We start from the raw sequence: 24,820 nt of genomic DNA on the forward strand, positions 1-24,820 counted from the left end.
CAACATGTCTTCAAAAAATGTACTGCTATGCCCTGCAGACCAGGAAGAAGAAATAGGCCAATTCTGTACTGAAAGTACATTACTAGGTTGCTTGTTTTTTAAAGTTGGCTGTCATTAATTTTTCACAAATCTTTAAAATATAACTGTCACAGGATATTATTATTTTATGTTCAATACTTTAAAATCTCAGATTCTAGCAATATGTCCACTTCCTGTCTGCAGGTACTTTGGAATACCCAGAAGTAGAACATTTTGATTATTTCTTACTCTGGCTCGTTCTAAGCTTTTTATCTGCTCATGGAATGCCGCTGGACTCTTTAATGCTGTGAAGAGAAAATAAATCATTGTTTAAACAGGAAATGATTTTCTTCACATTGGTACAGGGAATTAGTATTTTAAAAATTAAATCTTATAAACCATTATACGTTGATGTTTCTTATTTGACTTGTTCTTGTCTAAATAATATAAGTTATTTACTGAGTTATTTAAGGAGTTAGTTCATTGACAAATTTTAACTCTTGCAGGTTGAGATGAGTATTTTTCAAGGATTATTTTTTTTAATTTACCATGTACTTAATATTTGCTTGAGTTGATTACATGTATCAAGTAATATATGTATGCATATGTTAAGAAGCAAAAAATGGCAAAGTTAGGGTTCTAGCCAACATACTAGACAAATTCAGATGATTCACGTTAGCACTGTGAGAATTTTTTTGGCTATTATTGCTTTTCTTTATTCTATAAATGTTATGACCTACACTAATAGAGTGCTAGGATCAAAGGATCACACATTGCCACTTCAAAGGTAACTTACAAGTCAAACTAGTTCTATACATTCATTTTACATGTGGGGAAACTAAGATCAGAAAAATCAGGAAAACTTGCCAAATGTCACTAAAGTGCAAAGTGATGAAACTAGAAATCTAATCCAAATCTTCGGAATCCAAATGGTTGTATGGAATAAAGTGCAGAGTACTCAAGAATTCCAAAAGCTCCATGACATAAGTCTGAGCCTAAACAGAGAGACTATTAAACTCCTTCAAAAAGACAGCTACTCACATGTCCGATAAGTGACTTTTTAACTGGAATATCAACTTAGTGAACATCACCAATTCACTATCCCTAATGATGCAAAGGAGTATTTATCAAAATAGTATATATTTTGGATTCAAATTAGTGGTTTCTTCTATATTTTTGCTTTTCTGTAGAATATCTACAACCATGCACACATAACACATTTATCACTATAGATTGTTGTACTTGAAGCATATGACTGGTCTTACGTGGGCTGAGCTTTCACCTCCAGGCCTGGACTGGTCAGCTCTTGAAAACTCTAGTGTTATTTTGAGCCCTGATGCTTGGGACTCTGCAAAAAGGCTCATATGAACCAAACCCAGTATGTGTGTCAGGTCTGATCTGTGCCCAACTCCCAAAAGCAAGTTTGGGCAAGTGACAGCTTGAACATCATAGTCAATTCATTTGCATATTCCTGCCTGATTGGCTGACAGGCAAGCTTGTTGTAGTGATGTGGCTATGACGATTATCAAACCAGTTTTTGTCTTTCTCACAAGGCAAGAAATAAAGAATTTTTCATCAAATGGAGAGAAAAATTATTTCATATATACAACCAAATATAGATCACTCTCAATGACAGAAAAATTTGGGGAAAATTAATTCATTTAATTATACCCTTCTTCCTCAAAATCTTTAGGTTGGAAATGAAATTGCTTTTCAGAAAGGGTTAATTTATAAGAAATATATACATAATTAAAACTTTTCATAAGGAAATGAAAGATTAGAATTTTAAAATATAAAAAATTATACTCGTTCTCTAAAAACCTTCAAAAAGAATACAATCTGGCGCATACCACAAAAATTTTTAAATTTGCATTTCCATAAGTTAGGCACATTTGGTTATATAAACCATGCAACTGCAACAGAAATATATCACTTTAATGACATTATGAACATAAATTTAGGATTTTATACTTGGCTTACTTGAACACATCTAGGTAAGCACAAGACCTTTACATAACATAGAGTTCCTCTAACAGGAAAATAATCTTTTCAACCACTGTGTAAAAGAAAAACTAAATTCATTAGACATTATCTCTTGAAGATTTGCAGTCATTTTCTATAAGAAAATTCAAATCAGTCTTTTAAATATTTGTGCATACATCTGAGTGAGTTGCTTGGGGCACTATGATAAAGTCACAAGCAATACTTGAACCCAACTCTTTATCCATGACATCATGCTTCCTCTCAGTAGGAATTACCAAAAATGAAATCATGGGTCTGGAGTAAAATCACACCATGCGGCAGTGCCCTCCTATTCCCTGGCAAATCTCCCCACCAATACTTTCTCAAGATGGGAATTTTTGACCCCTAAAAATTCCACTTATGAATTAACTTTGCATTAAAATGGTTATCATCAAAAATTCAGTTATTATAAATTATCTTCTTAGACAAATTCATTTTGACAGCTCTTGTTACAAGTCTAAATTTTAAGTGACTCTTATAAAATAGGTCTTACGTGGCATGATGCCCTGGTCCACTAACTGTTCTCTTGTCCTTCGTTGCTGTAGCCTCAGTTGTAATACTAGAAAAAGAAAAAAAATAATTAATTTACATGAGATTTCAAGGGCCAACGCAATAAATTCTGGAAAGATACAGTTAAGTTCTATAGTTAAGTTTTTGTAATTGTCAAGTAAATAGTTACATTTGGTCATTTACTTAGACAGAATAAAACTAACTTGTGGTCTTAGTGCCTGACACATAGGAGGTGCTTATTTTTTAAAAATGAACTATGAAGTTAATTCACTGTAATTTCTATAATCAAAAGTCTACATAGCATTCTCCACTGAAATTCTAAATTATCCTAGTTTTTAACTATTAAATTTGTTGTTTAAAGATCATATATAGTAAAGAAGAGTTTATAAATTTAAGTTAAGATTTGGGAACACAAAAGTTTCAATTCTTAGAAACAGAAAAATTCCTTCAAATTACTATTTAATGAAAAAAACTTTTCTTAAAGAAAAATTAACTTAATTTTGTATTCTTTTCCCTAGCATGAACAAATTAATATTCTCTTTAAATAAAGAATAAGAATGCACAATAAGAATAACACTGATAGCCCTGTGCACTTTCAGAAATACTAGAACCTCCAAAATATAAACTGAATTCTTAGTCTAAAGTCTAATTATTGTTACAAAGAAATAACAATACCACATTCCACTCTGGAATCTGTGAAAATGTTTTATCATTTTTGCCTAAGATGTGAAACCTTGAGAGCTGGTTGAGAATATTAAGGATGTTGTTAAATGAAGAAATCAATTTTGTTTAATAAGACTCCAAATATTCTGTTAAAAACTCCAGTCAACATCAAATATGGCTTTAATACAAAATGTATAAATTCTGAGACATACACATTATGAATTTGGCTGTTAAGCAACTATTTTACTGTTTCAAAACATTTTTATTTCAAGAAGAAAACATGAGCTACTTATAAAAGATTTTTTTTATAATTTATATGCAAATTCAAATAAATCTTAGTATTAATTTAAGATGCTGATTCATAATCTTGAGTTATAACTGAAACAGGGATCATTGAGGTCAATAAAGAACTTTTAAAGAATCTTAAAAAATATTCCCTGACCTTCTCAAGCTAGGTTTTCATGGCCAGATCTTCCCCCAACTATCACAACACAGAGGACATGTCCTCTTACAAGTGATAAATCTATGAAGACATACCAGATGAATGACCCCCAATTTATAGGAGCAGCCACTCCTCCTCTCTATGTAGTTTAGGGCAGGGAGCACAAATGAGGATTAATGCAGAGCAGAATGGCTAAATGGCCATTTTGTTATGATCATTACATATAAATGTGATGGTTTTTAAAATACTAGTTAATATCTGTTTAAGTTCCCTTTCAAGTCTCAGTATAACAGAATGAGCATTGATGGTGGAATCAGAGAATCTGGCTTGAAATTCTGGCTGATATTTATTTTCTGAATATCCCTTTACCAGTCACTTGACCTCCCTGGGTCTTAGTTTCCTTTTATGCAAAATGGGGAAGCTGGATCTGATGACCTTTGACTGATTGATTGACTGATATCTAGTTTAGGGTAATAAAAAACACTTGGTCACTGATATGACAGGCCAAAGAAAATCCTACTAGGTTATATTTATTGAAACATTCTTTTCACATTAAAATGTTTTGGGATACTTTGGATTGATAGTGTTCCAACATGAAGATCTCTCTCATGATAACTTTTGGACTTATTAGGGATAATATGTTCCCACTGTACTTTACTGGGAACAAAAATAATCTCAGGAAACGACCTGTAGAAGTGATGGCACCAAAATGGCTGTATCTTTTAGCATTTGACTATGAAAGACAAAGTAATACTTTTCAGAATTTAAGAGGCAATATCCAACAAAAGAGGAATTATGAAAGGAAAAGGGAAGGAGGGGAGACTAATCCCTTCAGAAACATGACAGTCGAAGACTGCTAGGAACTTCTGACCTCTGTCTTGCTGCTACTTCTATGTCTTAAGAAGAACAAAATCAAGAAAGAGAAGCGATAAAGAAAAAATGCTTTTCAAAAAAGCCCTGTTGTGATAAAAACCTGATCTAAATGGAAGTGTTCCAGTGATTGCACATACATGGAACCTGAGAGGTGATGTTCTTCTGATGATTTGGTTTGCAAATACTGGCCATATTACCCTAACTGAAAAAAGATCACAGATTGTACAGTGGTCATTTTAGCTACCCTTCATGTCATCAGATATAAACACTGTCATTTTATATTTGAAACCAAACTATAAATGTTGATATATTCATGAATCTATTATTAAGAAAAATCAACATGGGATTTTTTACTACCATTCAATTTTTACATCCTACTTTCTGGCTACTACGTTCTAAGACAAAAATGTTCCATATTTTACTATAGGTAGATGTAGTTTTGTCTGGAGATAGAGAAGTGATTTTTACATTAAATTTATCATTACTTAAATATTTTCTCTAAGCAAAAGTAGACACATTATCTTGCAAACAATATTACTCAAAATAACAATTATTTTACTATCAATTCCCTGACATGTCCATTCATTTAACCAAAAATTTTTGAATATCTTCTATGTACAAATAAAGCATTGTGCGATGTAATGAGGGGCCAACAAAGAGGAGAAGCAGAGCAGACAGACTGTGACATACGATAATTATAAATAGAATGTAAGTGAAGGCATTAGGAAGAGCACAATTCTAAGAGGCAAATTCATAAACAACCACGAAAACTTTGTGTGACTTTTTGTTACTGGCTGTTAAATTCTCCATTTATGTCCACATACTGAAAACATTACCAGCAGAATCAAATTAGACAATAAGGACAAATAATATTATATCAACATGGGGTAAGAAAGACATGAAACAGTGCAGTACTGACATCTTCATGCTTCACTTTCACTCTGGCTTTACACAGGATTTGCATTATCAGAAAATCTTATCAATAGAAAATACTGCACAGAACATATTCTTTGTACAAATAAACACACCTGGTCATCACCTCAATAAAAATTCCAGAAAAACTGTTAATTTCCAGACAAAGGACTTTGACTGAAGGAGCTAAAGTTCTACCTACTGTAATGTGCTTATCAGAAATCACTTTTCCTTATCTGGCCTGAATCCGGACAATGTGATTTTATACAGGCACTATCACGTTAACCACTACTGCAAATACAGTTTTCTTTACCACTAATTTATCTTAAGTTTATAGAGTCTCTCTTTCTTGATGAAACGTATGTAAAAATGTTATGTTCTTTAATTACAAAATTCAGAAGATAAGTATTTTTTATATTTCTAAAGAAATGTGGGCTTGTGAGTACACAAACACAAATTCCCCAATCAGAAAAATATTTAATTACTAAATCTTATTTCAATGTTTTTATAATCTCCTAATATTAAGCATCCCACAATTGAGAAATTGGAAAGCTGTTAAAAGAAAACAAAAAAACCCCCAACAAAATCTAATCCTCACAGGGAGGTTAAAATAAAAAAGCAGAAGTACTTGTACAAGTACAGTACTTATAATGGCACTGTGTTACCTGAACTACTTCATATCTGCTCTGTAGCACAAAACTGGTGTTTTAACATCTACTTTCATTTAGAAATACTCTGACTTTTGTTCAAATGCTGACATTTAAGTAATTAAAGTTTCCCTTTAATTATTTTTGTAATGGTTTGCTTGGTTCCTCTTATCTTTGTTATTGATTACATTTTCTATTTTATACATGCTTCAAGGAACTGGGGAAAAAAAATTAATGCAAGGTGTATCATAGTGAAAAGATTTTTAGATATAGGGTACTGGATCTAAATACCTGTTGTTACTAAAAGGAATTGCCAGGAGAGTAAACTCCTATCAATGTATCTTATAATATTGAGAACGGCTTAGAATACTGAAAAGGGTTAAGTGACTTGCCCATGGTCATATAGCCAATCAGAGGTACCAGGGGTAAGAACTGAACCCAAGCTTCCCCAGTTTCAAGATCAGTGTTCCTATTCAACTACGTCATGTTTCCTCTCTGTAACTTAAAAAAAATTTTTTAAAAAGATTGTTATGTTTATATTTTTGTACACACTGCAGTTAACTTTTGTGTTGTGTTATCCAAAGAGAAATTAGTATTATTTTAGATACAAAGCAAAAGAACTAAGCTAATACGGCTTGATCATTTTATAAGTATTACATTAAAATTAGTTTCAAATGCTTCTCGGATATGACCCCAAAAACCATTTCATTGTAAGTAGAAAACATTATATGGCACCTTAAGTATATAAGTATATAAGTATAAGTATATAGAACAGTTTAGTATAAATTTAGCAAGTCTGAACAAAACACAGTTTCTTGCCTGAGGAATTTACAAGGACACATGTGAAAAAAACAAGTTAGAAGTGATATTTGCAAATAGAACACATGGCATATCGCCATGTTAGCTGGAAATAAACAGATTAACCAGAAATTATTCTTTTTTGGGTAGTGGTGGTTATTTCCAGTCTAAAGGCTAACAGGAGGAAACAAAGTGCTAATGAGTAGCTGGACTTTGCTTAGAATAAAATGTGGAAATACGAGTGGGTGAAAAGACAAAGAGAGCTATTGGCAGACACTTAACAGATCACAGGCAGCAACAGAGTTACAGAAACAAAGAATGTTTTAAAAGAATTAGTTGAAAGAAATAAAGGCATATATTAAGGCAAAAAACAAGGTAAAGGAAATAAGAAAATAACCCTCACAAGAAATTATTCTCAAGACACAAGAGTAGTCAAGGTTAGAAGGAAGTATCTGAGATTTAAAAAAAAGAAAAGCTAGCCCCAGAGTAACATAGTAAGAAGTAGCAGGGTTTGGGTAAGAACTTGGTATGTAGTATTCAAATATCATTATGTAGTCAACTTAAACCTATAAAAACAAGGAAATTCAGAAAAGCTAATATCCTCAAGTTACCCTTTGTGTTTGGACACCAGAGTAAAGATTTGGCCTCAAAACTGCCACGATAATTTAGCTCTGATTTGAGAATGTTGTTATCAGTTAAAGTCAAGTTACCTGGTAGAACTTGTTTAATAAAAAAGTAAAACTTAATATAAACAAGATTAAGGTGGGGAGAGCAAATGGTTGATCAAGACCTAACAGAAACCCTTTGAGTTTTAGACTGTAACTGAAAAGATACTTGAAAAAAGGTTGAGAAACTTGGGTAACCCTATTAGCAATGTTTCTGACTATCAATAATATTTGCTGTGATAGATTTCACCCTTAAAATATTTATTTGGTTTCTTTAAATAGTTCTAAAGTTCTTCATTCACAGGTGTAAATACTTTCCAAGTGGTCCCTGTAACAAAGCAAGTTTCTCTCTGAAGCCGTTTCAGTTTGGGTACCATGGGAAAAGCAAAGGACAAGAAGTGAGAGGATTTGGAAAGAAATCTTTAGTCAAGTTACTTAATCACACTGGGTCTTCAATTTCTTATTCTGTAAAGTAGGGGAGTGGGATTAGATGACACCTAAGGTCCCTTAAAGCTCTAAATTATGGTATCTGACTTACAACTTTACTAGCTTAGTCTACATCTCTATTTTATATTCTGAATTTTGTGAGAACTTTGAATTTAAACCTCTACAACGGCTCTACATGGCATGGAGAGTGATCTTGGGTTCTCAAAGATGATGCCAATGGATTATAAGCTCTACTTGTAGAGTCAATGGAGTATGTAGAGTATATAGGTTCTACCATGCTGGAAAAATTTCTCATGTGACCCTGACAACAGATAGCTTCTATTTCCTAACAACCTAACTACATATGAAAACTCATCTCTAGTACGCTGACCATTTCATGATGATTTTTTTCTGACCATAGCAACCTATGCAACAAAGAAAAATACAAAACAGTCTTTAGTCCTGGGCTTCTCAGTCTTTCTGCTTCTCCAGTTATGATGGAAGAATGGGAGAAAAGGGGGCAGAAAGTATTAAGAATAGCAGTTTGATCAGTTGCTTGTGGGTAGGTCTGAGCCAATATAATGAAAATGACAATTCTACCTAAACTAATTTAACTTATTCAGTGCCATACCAATCAAACTATCAGATAATTATTTTCTAGAGCTAGAAAAAATAATATCAAAATTCATCTGGAAGAATAAAAGGTCCAGAATATCAAGGGAAATAATGAAAAGAAATGCTAGGGAAGGTGGCCTAGCTCTACCAGATCTCAAATTGTATTATAAACGAGCAATCATGAAAAACACCTGGTACTGGCTAAAAAATGGAAGGGTAGACCATGGAATAGATTAGGTACTCAAGACACAGTAGGCAATGAATATAACAATCTACTGTTTGATAAACCCAAGGACCCCAGCTTTTGGGATAAGAACTCACTATCTGCAAAAACTGCTAGGAAAACTGGATAGTAGTGTGGCAGAAAGTAGGCACAGACCAAAGCCTGACATGGTACACAAGAATAAAGTCCAAATGGGTAGATGATCAAGGTATAAAGATAGATACTATAAACAAATTAGTGGAGCAAGGAATAGTGAATTTATCAGATTTATGGAGAAGGGAAGAATTTTTGACTAAACAAGAGACAGAAAACATTATGAAGTACAAAATGGATAATGCTGATTACATTAAATTGAAAAGTTTTTGCACAATCAAACCCAATGCAACCAAGATTAGGAAGGAGGCAGAAAACTGGGAAAGAATTTTTGCAACTAGCGTCTGTGATAAAGGACTCATTGCTAAAATATATAGAGAAGTGATGCAAATGTACAAGAATACAAGTCATGGCTGGGCATGTGGAGTGCAGCCTGACTTGGCAGGGAAAGGACCCTGAAGAAGCCTCAGGGAGCCACCAGCAGCAATAGTTCCCAGATTGCTAAACCCCCAAACACCACAGACAGCTTCAAAGGTCAGTGGAAGGGCTCCTTCACCCAGTGGAGGGGCTCCTTCACCCAGTGGAGGGGAGTGCAGTCTGGATCCCCAGCAGCAGTCACTTCAGGGGTAGCTTCCATTTTTGAGACCCTCAGCCTAGAGTCCCTGGTGGAATTGAGCAGCTGATCTGACTCTCAGCCTGAGCTTGGCCCTGACAAAGAGCTCAAAAGTCAAGTAACTGGCTGGGAAAATGCCCAAAAATGGGAAAAAGAATAAGACAATAGAAAGTTACTTCCTTGGTGAGCAGGTATTTTCTTCCTTTCTTTTGGATGAGAAGGAATAATTTAGGTCTTCAGAGAAAGATCTAAAAGTCAAGGCTTTTGCATGCAAAATCTCCAAGATAAATATGCAATGGTCTCAGGCCATGGAAGAACTCCAAAAGGATTTTGAAAATCAAGTAAGAGAGGTGGAGGAAAGAAATGAGAGCAATGCAAGAAAACCATGAAAAGTAAGTCAACAGCTTACTAAGGGAGACCCAAAAAAATGCTGAAGAAAATAACACCTTAAAAAACAGACTAACCCAAATGGCAAAAGAGGCCCAAAAGACCAATGAGAAGAATACTTTAATGAGCAGAATTAGCCAAATGTAAAAGGAGGCTCAAAAGCTCACTGAAGAAAATAGTTCTTCAAAAAGATGGAAACTAATGACTTTATGAGAAACCAAGAAATCACACAACAAAACCAAAAAATGAAAAAATAAAGGATAATGTGAAATATCTCACTGGAAAAACAACTGACCTGGAAAATAGATCCAGGAGAGACAATTTAAAAATTATGGGACTACCTGAAAGTCATGATCAAAAAAAGAGCCTAGACATCATCTTTCATGAAATTATCAAGGAAAACTGCCTTGATATTCTAGAACCAGAGAGCAAAATAAATACTGAAAGAATCCACTGATCACCTCCTGAAAAAGATCCAAAAAGAGAAACTCCTAGGAATACTGTAGCCAAATTCCAGAGTTCCCAGGTCAAGGAGAAAATACTGCAAGCAGCTAGAAAAAACAATTCAAGTATTGTGGAAATACAATCAGGCTAACACGGGATCTGGCAGCTTCTACATTAAGGAATCTAAGGGTTTGGAATATGATATTCCATAAATCAAAGGAATTAGGATTAAAACCAAGAATCACCTACCCAGGAAAACTGAGTATAATACTTCAGGGGAAAAAAATGGTCATTCAATGATATAGAGGACTTTCACGCATTGTTGATGAAATGACCACACCTGAAAAGAAAACTTGACTTTCAATTGCAAAGAATCAAGAGAACCATGAAAAAGTAAACAGGAAAGAGAAATCATAAAGGACTTTCTAAAGTTGATCTGTTTACATTCCTACATGGAAAGATAATATTTGTAACTCTTGAGACTTTTCTCAGTATTTGGGTAGTTGAAGGCATTACACACACACACACACACACACACACACACACACACACTTTGTGTGTGTGTGTGTGCGTATGGGGGGGGAGGGAGAGAGAGAGCGAGTGAGCATGCGCCACAGGGTGAGCTAAGAAGTGATGATATCTAAAAAAAATAAAATTAAGGGGTGAGAAAGGAATATATTGGAAGCAGAAATGGAATAGGGCAAATTATCTCTCCTAAAAGAGGCAAGAGAAATCTTTTTCAATGGAGGAGAAAAGGGAGGAGGTGAGAGGGAAAAAGTGAAGTTTACTCTCTTCACATATGGCTTGAGGGAATAACATGCTCACTCAATTTGGTATGAAAATTTCTCTAACACTAGAGGAACGTAGGGGAGATGGGAACAAGTGGACTGAGGGTGATGATAGAAGGGAGGGCAAATGGGAGAAGGGAGTAATGACAGGTAAACACCTATGGGGAGGGACAAGGTCAGGAGAGAGAATAGAGTAAATAGGGGGCAGGATAGGATGGAGGAAGATACAGTAAGTCTTACACAACATGATTATTATGGAAGTCTTTTGCAAAACTACATATATGTAGCCTACATTGAATTGTTTGCTTTCTCAGTGGGGATGGGTGAGGAGGGAGAAAGGGAGAGAAGCTGGAATTCAAAGAATTGGGAACAAATGTTGAGAAATTTTTTGCATAAACTGGGAAATGAGAAATACAGGTAATAGAGTATAGACATCTATCTTGCCCCACAAGAAAAGAGAGAAGATGCAGATAAGGGAAGGGAGGGCATATTGAGGCAAGGGGTAATCAGAATGCAAGGTGTTATGGGGTGGGAGAGGGGAGAGATGGGGAGAAAATTTGGAACTCAAAATTTTGTGGAAATGAATGTTGAAAAATAAAAATAAATAAATAAACATTTAAAATAAATTTAAAAAAATACAAATCATTCCCCAATTGATAAATGGTCAAAGGATATGAACAGGCAGTTTTCAGAAGAAGAAATTAAAGCTATCTATAGTCATATGAAAAAATGCTCTAAATCACTATTGATTACAGAGATGCAAATCAAAACAACTCTGAGATACCACATCACACCTATTAGATTAGCTAATATGACAAAACAGGAAGATGACAAATGTTGGAGAAGATGTGGGAGAGTTGGAACACTCACTGTTGGTGGAGCTGTGAACTGATCCAACCATTCTGGAGATCAATTTGGAAATATGCTCAAAGGGCTACAAAAATGTGTATACCCTTTGACCCAGCAATACCGTTTTGAGGACTGTATCCCCAAGAGATCATAAAAATGGAAAAGAGTCCCACACGTACAAAAATATTAATAGCAGCTCTCTTTGTGGTGGCCAAAAACTGGAAATCAAGAGGATGCCCATTAACTGGGGAATGGCTGAATTAATTGTGGTATATGAATGTAACACAATACTATTGAGCTACAAAAAATGATGAACAGAAATCTTCAGAGAAGCCTGGAAAGACATATGACCTGATGCTGAGTGAAAGGAGCAGAACCGGGAGAACTCTGTACACTGCAACAACCACAGCGTGCAAGGAAATTTTTCTGGTAGACTTTGTATATCATTGCAATGCAAGGACTTAAATAATTCCCAATGATCTCTTAAAGCAAAATGCCTTCCACATCCAGAGGAAGAACTATAGAATTCGATCGCAGAATGAAGGAGATCATTTTCTTTTGGATTATGTTTCAGTTTGTTTTATGATTTCTCCCATTCATTTTAATTCTTCTATGCAACATGACTAAAGTGAAAATATATTTAATAGGAATATATGTATAGGACCTATATAAAATTGTATGTTGTCTCAGGCAGGGAGTGGGAAGGTTGGGGAGAAGGAGGGGGAGGCAAGGGAAAAAAATCTAAGGTATCTGGAAGTGTTTGTAGAAACTGGAAACAAAATAATAATAATAATGATAAAAAGAGCAGTTTGTGTACCATCTATGAATATTCATTTGATTATTGGTAGTCTAACTATAACATTTTTGTGCAGTGATCAAGGACACATACTGCTGCTAGACATATATCAACTCTGACATTCTTGCTATAAATGGAATTCAAAGAAAGGAGGAAATCATAGCTAAATGAAAGGATGGCTCACTGAAACTCCTTGGAGAGGCAAAGAAAGGAGGTGATGGGAGTAGGCTGTGTTACATCTCCAAAGGCAACAAGAAACATTTCATGGGTATCTGGTCATCACATACTGCAGAACTAAGGGAAAATGTTTGCACAAAAACCATCATAAAAACCACAGTAGCTTATACATCAGCATCAACTTGCATGAATTGAGGGTATCTTCTATGAAGGTATAGTACTAGTAGAGAATGGACAGACTATTGTAAGCAATATTCAACATTCACATTTTACCATTTCACAATGGACTGAAAGAAGAAGAGAATGATTAGATCCTACTGCATTCTTTCTTAATTATAAAAATGCATTGATTTGGGAGAGCAAAATGTAAGAAATAACCCTATTCAATGATCTCTTGATTAAGACAGGTGAGGAGTAAAACGAGAGAGAGATATACTCCTCACTGGGATGGAGGTGATGTGTGGATGCTACTGACTGAAGATGTCATTTTTCTGACTGCATTGAGCTTCGGAACTTTACAGAGGATCTCGAAAAAAATGTATCATCACTCAAAGGAGCTTGTGCCCGTCATCCACACAGAAAAGACAAAATGAAGACTGTCTTAACGTGCATTTGTATGAACAACCTCCAGAGTTTGTCTGTCAGAATATGTATCTTGGAAAGAGGACATAGATGCAAAGTAAGGTGGACCCAGAGTTGAACGGGATGAAGAGAGCGGGCTGAATTGCATTTGGAAAATAGATAGGAAGGGTTCATAAGGAAACGGGCAGGACTTGGGCAGTATTCTGACAGGTTAAGAGATCTGGGGCAGACGTTGAGGTGAAAGGAACAACATAAACAAAAAACCTGGAGAAAGGAACATGCAGGCAGGTTTGGAGAACAGTGAGTGCTCCAATCTAGATGGAACACAGAGAGGTAGACTAGAAAAGCAGATTAGGCCTTTGGTCTTATCACTGTAACAAGGGGACCCCACTGAAGGCTTCTGAGAATGAGGGGACGAGCTGGCATGCAGAACTGCAGTAGGGAGGCCGAGAAGAACAAAAGTGCCTCAGATGACCAGTGGGTGTGTGTGATCTGGGGAAAACCATCTTATTTCTCTAAGCCTTCATTTCTTCAGTTGTAAAATGGGAATAATGCTTATAGTACCTGGCTACAAAGAGCAAATGACGTGTGTGTCTGTGAAGTGTCTGGGAAACTGTAAGCTCTGATACTATTATCAGACACTGTAACTGTCATAATGAATAAGAGAAGACCCAAAGACATGAAACCCTTAACTAGAGAAAAACAGTGGTGATTCATTTTGCTTAAACGGAGGCACAGGAAAAAAAAAAGCTAGACAACATGGTGGAAAAATAATGGAAAAAGTGCTAGCATCAGAAAACCTGAACTGAATACAGGCCTTGCTACTGTTCTCAGCCTCAGTTTCCTCATCTGTCAAATGAAGAGATTGGATCAGCTTATTTCTAAGATCCTGTCAAGCTGCCAATTAAATGATGCTACGTTAAGTAGTCAGAAATTGACTGATTATGAGCTTGATCTTGACATGGACTGAGAGAAGGCAAAAGGAGAATTTTTAACTATGATTATTAAAAAAAGAATTACTATCAATAAATGATGCTATGAAAAAGGGAAGAGAGAGTAATACCAAAATGTTTTTATTTTAAGTTCATTTTTGAATTTGCAGAATTTGATACTTTACAGAATTTTTCTGCATTTAGACTAGACAGACAAGAATGTGAGGGAAAAGGTTTTTACACACACACACACCATTAATAAACACTCCTGTAATTCATTTTTAATCAATCAACAAATATTTTTCGAGTGCACCCATGAAAGGAAAATTGTTAAAAAATAATACCAGGCTATTCTAATTGGTTTTCAATAATATTTTTCACCTTTGCTCTACCTTGTAAAAAAAAAAGGTTTTTTAAAGAAGGAAAAATAAATACAATGCCTTCTCTGAAAGTACATGGCAAGAACCTATATGTTTCAATAGACTTCTGTTAAATATGTTTAAGGATTTTAATAAACTAAATTTGTAGATTTAATAAAATTTAACAAAATTTGTTTTTTTCTAAATAAAACTTTTATCTCCATTATTTAAAAACAGGAATATCTATTTTATCTTTTTCATAAGCATAATTTATTGCATAAACAGAAAATAGTCTTTACTGACACTCTACCTTATCAGAAATATTCAGTTACTACCTCCTAAATAAAAAGCTAATATAAATTAATTGTTTGGGTTAGAGTAGTAGAAAACATTATTTTTCTGTGAATAACTAGTGTTGACATGTTTTAGCAACAAATGGTAGAGCATATTTAAACGGATTTGTAGGAGAGAAGATAGGCATATAAATTTTTTAATTTCTATATCATGAAAAATTCATACAAATAAGATTCTTACAAAGGCAAATTTTAAGCACTACAGTTTATGATAATTAAATATATTTGAACAAAATCTGAAGTTATATTTTCACAGATCTGTTTTGTGAATTATGGAATCACAGGGTTCAAAGTAGCATGAAGTAATCACAAAAACTGGAATGCAAAGAAGCCAAAAATAAGTTAATGGTTGTCCTGTAAGAACTCTGCTATCTATACTGATTAAACACACTTTCATCACTGTTTCTTGACTGGAACAAGAGTGGGAAGGCACGTACTTAAGAGTAAATCTATTGGATAATGTAAACAGAAAGACCATTTTACACAACAATTTTCATATGGCATTAATATTTTTAGTACAAAAAAATGAAAGAAAGCAAATAGTGCAATTGTTGACATAAAAGGATAAATTTAAAATAATTAGGAAACAGTCATATCTACAAAACTGTTACACTTTAAGAACAAAAATGAAACCTGAGAAAAAAATTAATGCTAACAGAAAAATAACATTCATACTTTTCTAAACTGTCATATTTCAGACCTGCTTAAACTTTAACCTATATAACATTTGGTCAAAAAATCAGTATTTTAATCATTTAGCCTTATGGTGCTTTGCTAATTCAGTGGATAACTATTGCTTCTGCTATTATAAAAGCTGTTAAAAAATGAAGCATGTTTCTTTAAAATTAATCACTGATTTCAAAAAGTTTTCATTTTATTTTGGCTCAAGTTGTGAAGTGAAAGGGTATCACTTGTGATCTGGGAATCTGAGGTTCACTTAAAGTTGCATAGTGATTGTAGATGACAGTGATAAGGACATAAATATTACTGAGTCAAATAAGAAGCATATTAGATTTTAAACTGTACTAATAAAATTTTTAAAAATATATTATTTATTTTTCAGTGCTCAACAATCACTTCTACGAGAATTTGAATTCAAAATTTTCTCCCCATCTCTCCCCACACCCCACCCCAGGGCGGCATGTACCACATCCACCCCTTCCTCCAGTTTGTATTCCCTTCTATTATCCCTCCTTTCTTCCATCCCCCTCCCCTCTATTTTCCCATAGGGCAAAATAGATTTCTATACCCCAATGTACATCTGATTTCTGAGTTGTATGCTAAAATAATTTTAAACATTCATTATTGAAGCTTTGAGTTCCATATTCTCTCCCTTCCTCCCTCCCCACCCACCCACATTGAGAAAGCAATTCAACATAGGTCATACATATGTAGCCATGCAAAACACTTCCATAATAGTTACGTTGTGAAAGACTAACCACATTTCCCTCTGTCCTATCCTGCCCTCCATTTATTCCATTCTCTCCCTTGACCTGTCCTCCCACAATAGTGTCAGCTTTTGATTATCCCTTTCCCCAATTAGCTGTCCTTTCTATTATCTTCCCTCTCCTATCCCCTTCCTCCCTGCCTTCCTGCAGGGTAAAAAAACATTTCCATATCCAATTGTGTGTGGGTTATTCCTTCCTTAAGCCAAATCCCATGAGACTAAGGCTCATTTATTTCCTTTCATCTTCCCCTCCATTGTAAGAGCTCTTTCTTGCCTCTTTTATATGAGATGATTTGCTACATTCTACCACTTCCTTTCTCTTACTCCTAGTACATTCCATTCAAAAGCAAATTTTATTTTTTGGGTATTCTCCCTTCATATTCAGCTCCGCCTGTGCCCTCTATGTGTGTGTCTATACATACATATATATATACACCCATGTACATATACATACCTACACATATATAATAAATACATACATACATACCCATACACACCTATATATGTGTGTGTGTGTGTGTGTGTGTGTGTGTGTGTGTATTTCCCCTAACTACCCTAATACTGAAAAACTTATGAGTTACAAATATCATCTTTTCATGTAGGAATGTAAAAAGTTCAACTTAAGGCTTCTCTTTCCTGTTTACCTTTTCATGTTTCTCTTCATTCTTGTATTTGAAAGTGAAATTTTCTATTCTGCTCTGGTCTTTTCAACAAGAATGCTTGAAAGACTTTTATTTCGTTGTAATTCCATTTTTCCCCCCAAAGTATTATATCCAGTTTTAATGGCTAAGTGATTCTTGGTTTTAATCCTATCTCCTTTGACCTCTGGAATATCATATTCCAAGTCCTTCCATCCCTTAGTGCAGAAGCTACTAAATCCTATATTATCCTGATTGTGTTTCCACAGTACTTGAATTGTTTCTTTCTGGCTGCTTGTAATATTTTCTCCTCGACCTGGGAACTCTGGAATTTGGCTACTATATTCCTAGGAGTTTTCCTTTTGGTGTCTCTTTCAGGAGGTGATCAGTGAATTCTTTCCATTTCTATTTTACCCTCTGGTTCTAGAATATCAGGGCAGTTTTCCTTGATAATTTCTTGCTAAAAGCAGGTTTTTGTTTTGTGTTTCCCCAATCAGCCCTGGGGTTAGCTTGTTAAGTGTCGGGGAGGAGTGGTCTGGTCACAGGAGATCTCCTCAGCTGAACTGAGGCAAAGGCAAACTCAGGGGATGGTGATCCCAGCTGCCCTATTGTCTTCCCGTTTCCCCTGGAGTGCTGAGGCATGCCTAGAAGCTAGTGCGAGTTCCCATCCCTCCTGGGGCTCCTCTCCTGGCGCTGAGGCTTGCTTGGGTATTAGTGCGAGTTTTCTCCACCCTGGGTCCTCTGTCCTTCTGGTTTGCCTCCGCCACAGTAGGAGGAATCTCTCAGCTATTTTTCCTAGCCTCAGGTGTTATGAGACTATTTGCCCCCTCTGCTGTTCCCACTGATCCAGGATTTTTCTGGGGAAATATTTTATGGTTCTTTCACGGTCATCAAGAGGGGAGGAGAGAGCATTTACTGATCACTCCGCTATCCTGGCTCCTGGAAATTCAAGTAGGTGACTTACCTATGTTTAATCTTCGGGCTGAAAGTCTCAGGAGCTGCTGCGCTGATACCTGGCGCTCAGTGGCTCTCACTGGCTTAGCTGGTCTCCCACCCTTGGTTGCCACTCCACCGGTTCCCCCTGCTGCTCTCAGGTTTCCTGGGACCCTTCTGCTCCACTGCGCTGGACACACTGCACTGTGGGCTCACCCCCGCGGAACAGATCCTTCTCATGGACCTTCCAGTCTGTCCTGGGCTCCAAATCCGCCACAGTCTGTCTCCCACTGGATTCCAAACCTCCAAAATTGGGTCAGATTCTCCGATGGAGTTTGTCCAAGAGCTTAGGTGAGTAGTTGCTCTCACTCTGCCATCTTGGCTCCGCCCCTATAATTTCTTGAAAGATGATGTCTAGGCTCTTTTTTGGATCATGCTTTTCAGGCAGACCAATAATTTTTAAATTATGTCTCCAGGTCAATTATTTTTCCAATGAGATATTTCACATTGTCTTCTATTTTTTTTTCATTCTTTTAAGTTTTGTTTTATAATGTCTTGATTTCTCATAAAGTCGTTAGCTTCCATCTGCTCCATTCTAATTTTTAAAGAACTATTTTCTTCAGTGAGCTTTTGGATCTCCTTTTCCATTTAGCCAATTCTGCTTTTTACGACATTCTTCTCCTCACTGGCTTTTTGAACCTCTCTTGCCATTTAGGTTAGTCTATTTTTAAAGGTAATATTTTCTTCAATAGTTTTTGGGTCTCCTTTGGCAAGCCGTTGACTCGCTTTTCATGACGTTCTTGCATTGCTCTCATTTCTCTTCCCAATTTTTCCTTCACCTCTCTTGATTTTCAAAGTCCTTTTTGAGATATTCCATGGCCTGAGACCATTGAATATTTCTTTTGGAGGCTTTAAATGCAGCAGCTTTGACCTTGTTGTCTTCCTTTAATGGTATGCTTTGCTCTTCCTCATCCGAAAGGATGGAAGAAAATACCTTTTCACCAAAAAAATAACCTTCTATAGTCTTATTTTTCCCCCTTTTTGGACTTTTCTCCAGCCAATTACTTGACTTTTGAGTCCTTTGTCAAGTGGAGGGTTTGCTAACCTTCGGCTTCAGAGGTTTTGTACAACTGTTCTCTGAGATATCTCTAGGGACCTGTAAGTTTTCAGTTCCTCCAAAGTGGCACAGTCAAGGGAGAGGTGTTTACTCCTCTCCTGGCCTGTGCTCTGTTCTGTGAGCAACCAAAAGCACTCTTTTCTGCCCTGGAACTAGGAGTAAGATTCCCTCTCCACAGCCTCCATCACCTCCACCATGCCAGCGGTCCTCCTCACCTCAGGATTGCCACTCAGGACTGCAACCCAGATCTGCCCCTCAATTCCCCCAGGGTCTGTAGGGCATGAGTTCCAGCTGCTGCAATAGTGGCTGCATCTGCCCTGCGGTGGGGCTAAAGCCCTACCAAGCTCCCCTCTTACACAGATGAGATAGCTTTCTCCCTGACTTCTGAAGCTATCTTTGGCATTTGTAGGTTGAGAAATCTGAAAACCACAGCAGCTGCCTGTGATTCAGCACCCTGAAGCCTGCTCCAGTCCTGTTGGTCCTGTGCAGCCCCACAGTGGACTGCACTCTGCTCCAAGCCCCGTGTGGTAGACCCTTCCTGTCAGCCTTCCAGGCTCTCTTGGGCTGGAAATCTGTTTCCCTCTGTTATTTCACGGTTTCTGCTGCTTTGGAATTTGTTTAGAGTCATTTTTAATAGATATTTTAAGGGCTTTGGGGGGAGAGCTAGAGCAAGTCCATGCTTCTAGTCCACCATCTTGCCTCTGCCCCTCCAATAAATTTTTTAAAACTACAAAATTACACTTGGCTGAAAATTGTAAAAATAAAATGCCCACTTGGTGAAATTGAACAGAACAGAACAAGCTGTGTAAATATTAGATTTAAACATAATGCTAATCTTATAAACAAATCTGTTTAATTGCCTTAATATAAGAAATTCTTCGATTATACAACAGTATTTGGATTATCTTAAACATCTATAATTTGTTCAGCACTAAACTTTGACATGTAGGAACATGTTGGTTACCAATCCGAATTTCTATATTACTCATCCCATATGGTTGGCTCCAACCTCCTGAATTTGAAGAGAATACCATTTCTTATTACAGCTGTTGTACATTCCACAGCTTCAGACCATTCGTTTTTCTGGGTTTAGCTATAGGTGACTGGATAGAGAGATACTTAGGGCTCTTATTTCTTAACACTTTCTGAAAAATCTAATTTATACAAAAAATTCTGTAATCCCTTCACACAAATTTTACTGAAGAGCTTGGCATAAAAGCCCATTCAACAATGAATGAAATACCCAACATGACTAGAGTTCTGATTTAAACACTGACAAGAATAAGACAACTCAAGCATGTGAATGAGTCTGTAAGAATCAGAAACTCATGCATAATTATTGCAGTTCTCTGATCTGGGTGAGAGATTTGTTAGTAATTGCTGAATTAGAACTTTTGTGTACTCCTATTTTTTTTGATAATTTTACTGAGTAACTAAAAACCTCAAAAAATTTCCAGTCTCTCCTTCATTTACTTGCATAGCAGCACTAATTGCTTCTACTGGGTGAACAGCTGAAAAATAACAAAGACAAAAATCTCACAAATTTCCAGCCATATATGTCAGCCATGAACAAGAAGTGCCTGAAGGACAAGGAGGTGCCAGAGGGTAGACCAATGGGGTCCAGAAAAGGAAGGAATCACAAAGCATAAGAGATGGCAGTGGATGGCCATTGCTGGGAGTGGAGGAAAGGTTTATAGCAAAGAACTCTTGGACCCAGTCCCCTGTTGAGAGAAAAGGAAACTCTTAAATAATGACTCATTTTGGTCACAGGACCAAGGAGGATCAATAATCCCCTCTTCAATCTCTGTTTGAAGATATTTAGTTATGGGGAACTTATTGTTTCATTATTTTTGAGTTTTCCCTGAATTGCTCATATTTTTTTTTAAATTGTGGAAATAGAAATCACACTCCCTTCACTTTGAAAATGATTAGAGGATATTATAAAATTTGAGAATAAATTTTTCAAAATAAACTTAAGATTCCATAGTACTGATGTAGCAAACAAATAACTTGTTTACAATGATCTGTTCTCCCTTTTATTCACTGAAAACTTATATTCTGAAACATCTGCGAAATCTGTAATTGTTTTCAGTAATAACAGAAAGAAGTTAGTTAAGTGCTGAACTTGAGTTAGGAAGACATGAAAAAATTTGAAGCCCATCTCAGACACCTAATACAATAGTGAGGATCAAATGAGACGAACACTTGCAAACCTTAAAATATCATGAACATTAGCTATTATTATGACTGTTGCTGACTATTAAAAATTTATCTGATTAGAGCAAAATACTGCCTCAAATACCCTCTATTAAGATAGAGAATCACAAGATGCTTTGAAAGATGAAACAATGCAGAACTTTGTTCACCAGCTGTTTCTTTATTAATATCCAGACTGGTATAAAATAGGGAGAGGTAGCCTTGCCAAAAAAAATCCTTTCCACTGTCATGGACGATGTCCAGTGCAGAATCCAAGGGAAAGAGGAATTCCACGTAGACAGTGAGGTCCACTATGTAATCTGTTTATATGGGACATTATGCTGATTACATCAAGCCCCAGAATACTGCAGAGTCTTCTAAGTGAAATCTATAATCATTTAGAAGACCACACAGGAAAAAACAAGCAGATGAATTACACCTATTTCGTCTAAACTATGATGTAAAACTGGATGGACAACTTACACAGCTGGGTCATCCATAGGCTCAAGCACCCCTCCACATGGGATCTCTGCTGTTTCTCCTGGCTGCTAGCGTCTCCCTCTCCATCATCCCCTTGACCCCTCCCCGCAAAAAACCCAACAAATCTGTCTTTTTTTACTTTGTCTTTGTTTTGTATTTACTTTTTATTTTTTATATTCACTTACATATATGTATGTATATATGTGTGTGTGTGTGTGTTTCACCTAACAGCCTTGCCCTGCCAGCTTGATTTGTTTTTTTCTTTTTTGTAATTAAAGCAGCCATTCCTTGACTATGTCTTAAAGAGGTCTATTCACTGAATGGGCATTACCTCACTTTAAGTGAGTACCTGAAAAGGCCTTCGCATAAAAGAGCCAGAATCTCCTATTGCATCCTGAGCCATCTCCAGTCATCCTGATGAGTATCAGATCCAAACAGATCTGGGGGAGAAAGTGAGGCTGGTAACCTTGTACAACCCTCCCTTACTCAAATCAAAATCAACTGCAAGTGATGTCATTGTTTTCTTGATATCATGATCCTCTTCAAAAACGAAGGACAAACACAATAACACATACACACACGCACACACACACACACAAGTTCCTTGAGGGAAGCAGTTTTTTGTATTTGTATTTCTTAATTCGCACCTCCAACATTAAGCAAAGTCCTTGACACACAGAAATAAATGGTTATTGATTGCTTGATTAGATAAATACTGGACATGCTAGTGCATGGGTACTAGCTGAACTGAATGAATGGTAGAAAGAGGATGAATTAGACTGCCTTTCAGAAAGAACACAGTTTGAAATGACTAAACCCTTTTCTGAAATGAAGCTCCACCTTTACAATATAGCATACTTCTTGTCATACAGTATAAATGTGCCTAGTGACATTAAAGCTGCAGAACACCTATACATGGGTGGGTGTTAGTAGATAACACAACAGTAATGAATAACTGCAAAGGAGAAGTGGCAAATGGAATAAAAATAGAAAGATGTATGACCAGAAAGAGGGAATGGGGGTGACAGTTACATAGCAAGCGTGTAACTTGATGCATGGTATATAAACAATGGACAGCCTACGTGCTCCACAGCCTAGGTGCTCACTGGTATTCATACAATGTCAAGAGATTGAGAAGATCACTAGCATGTTAGGTAGGCCTCTTTCAGAGAACCTGTGGCATAATATAGGCAAGATTTGCATGAAGAATGCATGAACAAGCTGCATTCAGCACAACTGAAAGCAACTAACTACACACTGGTGAGGTCACAGGCCCATGGAAGTCTCAGAATATGGAAGAATAAGTTAAATTGACATGTCTAGGAAGACTCACTAAGGTCCCACTCTGATTCCTTACTAATTATGGTTTGGAAGTCACTCTGTGTTTGTGAAATCTATCCCAGGGGAAACCAAACTCTGGCTGATCATACAAAGCTGGAAATGATGACCAGAGGCTGCTGTAGGAGGACCAGCCCAGCTAAGTACTGAGATGCTTAGTACCTACCTGGTCAGTGGCAGAAAGACTCATTTTTCTGCTAGTTGCTAAAGCAACTCTCAAAGACTACTTACTAAGTTGTATCGGGGCTGTGATTTACATTTGTGGAAGAGTACACATGCTGGCAAAATCATAGATCAAAGAAATATTGAAGTATCTTAGCTAGTTAAAGCAATTACAAATGTGCTCCCTTCTATTTTACCATAGGGAATTACTAAATACCTTCCAGAAGTATCACTTAAACTTTTGAAATTCACTCATATCTTTATTTTGTGCTGACACCTAAAACAAATAACCATATCAGAAAAAAGATACATGAATATTTGAGTTTTATGCTGTGTCCTGAACTGATAATAAATTGTTTTCTTCTCTAGCTAGATAGGCAGCCTGTAGTCTACAAACTCTGTATGTAAGTTGTTTGGAAATACGAATACCTTTTCCTTCAGATATAAGGTTACAAAATAGTGTTTAAATTCACAAGTGAGCCTACAGAAAACCTATTTAACTCAAAATGTTCCAAAAGTGTGGTAATAAACAAAAAGTATTATACAACTTAACCCTCATGTATGACAAGATTTTTATAGGAAGATGTATTCAAAGTTCCAACATGAATGCCAGGATATTTCTCTAACCCCAGCACCAGTAATGGACAACTCTCTTTTCTCATCTGTTAGGCAGCAAGAATAAGGATTTTTACTAAAGCTAAACCAGAGATGGTAGGAAAAGTTCTAGGTAAGCTGAAGGAGCAAGAAATGAAGAACTGGGGATACGTGAGGGTAGAATTTGGAGAGAGTATTAGGATCCAGGCATAGGGACCAGAAGTAAGGTTAGGGGGCCAGTGGGGTATTCAGGGTTAAGAACTGAGAAATATAGGCCTCCTGCTACTTTACATAGGTCTCCAAGGAAACTTCTTGGTCCTGAGATGAGTCCCTAATTATGTTCATTTATACTTTGGAGAGGCCAATCTTTTTCTTACCTTCCTTTCAATCCTCTTCCAGATCTCATTATCTCTTCTTCCTCATAGGGTAGCCACTGTCACAGCAGATAATTATGAAGTAGCCCTGAATTCTGCCCCAGCCACTTCCTAGATACACGAGCCTAGGCAAGCCACTTAATCTCTTTGTGCCAACATTTCCTCATCTGTAAAATGGAGAGAATAAGAGCACCTACCTCCCAGGATTGTGAGAACTAAATGAGAAAACATATATGGAGTGCTTTGCAAACCTTAAAGTGCTATAATAGCTGGCTACTATTATTCCCCTTCCCCCATCTCATGCTAACATAAGACATTACATTGAAGGGACTGAAGGAAGACAGGTAAGTGAAA

General features: G+C 36.3%; 1 protein-coding gene across 30 annotated transcripts in view; it reads right to left on the reverse strand.

The window, feature by feature from the left end:
- MRTFB (myocardin related transcription factor B) overlaps nucleotides 1-24,820 on the reverse strand; it is a 259,095-nt gene that overhangs the window by 69,134 nt on the left and 165,141 nt on the right. For 29 of the 30 annotated variants that reach the window (XM_072609781.1, XM_072609689.1, XM_072609743.1 and 26 more), the window contains 2 exons: nucleotides 2,534-2,599; nucleotides 268-323 (listed from right to left, as the gene is read on the reverse strand). In XM_072609781.1, the coding sequence (XP_072465882.1) occupies nucleotides 268-323; nucleotides 2,534-2,599 (122 nt within the window). Of the gene's footprint in view, nucleotides 1-267; nucleotides 324-1,283; nucleotides 2,512-2,533; nucleotides 2,600-24,820 lie in introns of those variants that run through there. The other variant, XM_072609832.1, reaches the window with a different exon arrangement.

This window comes from Notamacropus eugenii, chromosome 1 (assembly GCF_028372415.1).
Source record: "Notamacropus eugenii isolate mMacEug1 chromosome 1, mMacEug1.pri_v2, whole genome shotgun sequence".
NCBI classification, from domain to species: domain Eukaryota; kingdom Metazoa; phylum Chordata; class Mammalia; order Diprotodontia; family Macropodidae; genus Notamacropus; species Notamacropus eugenii.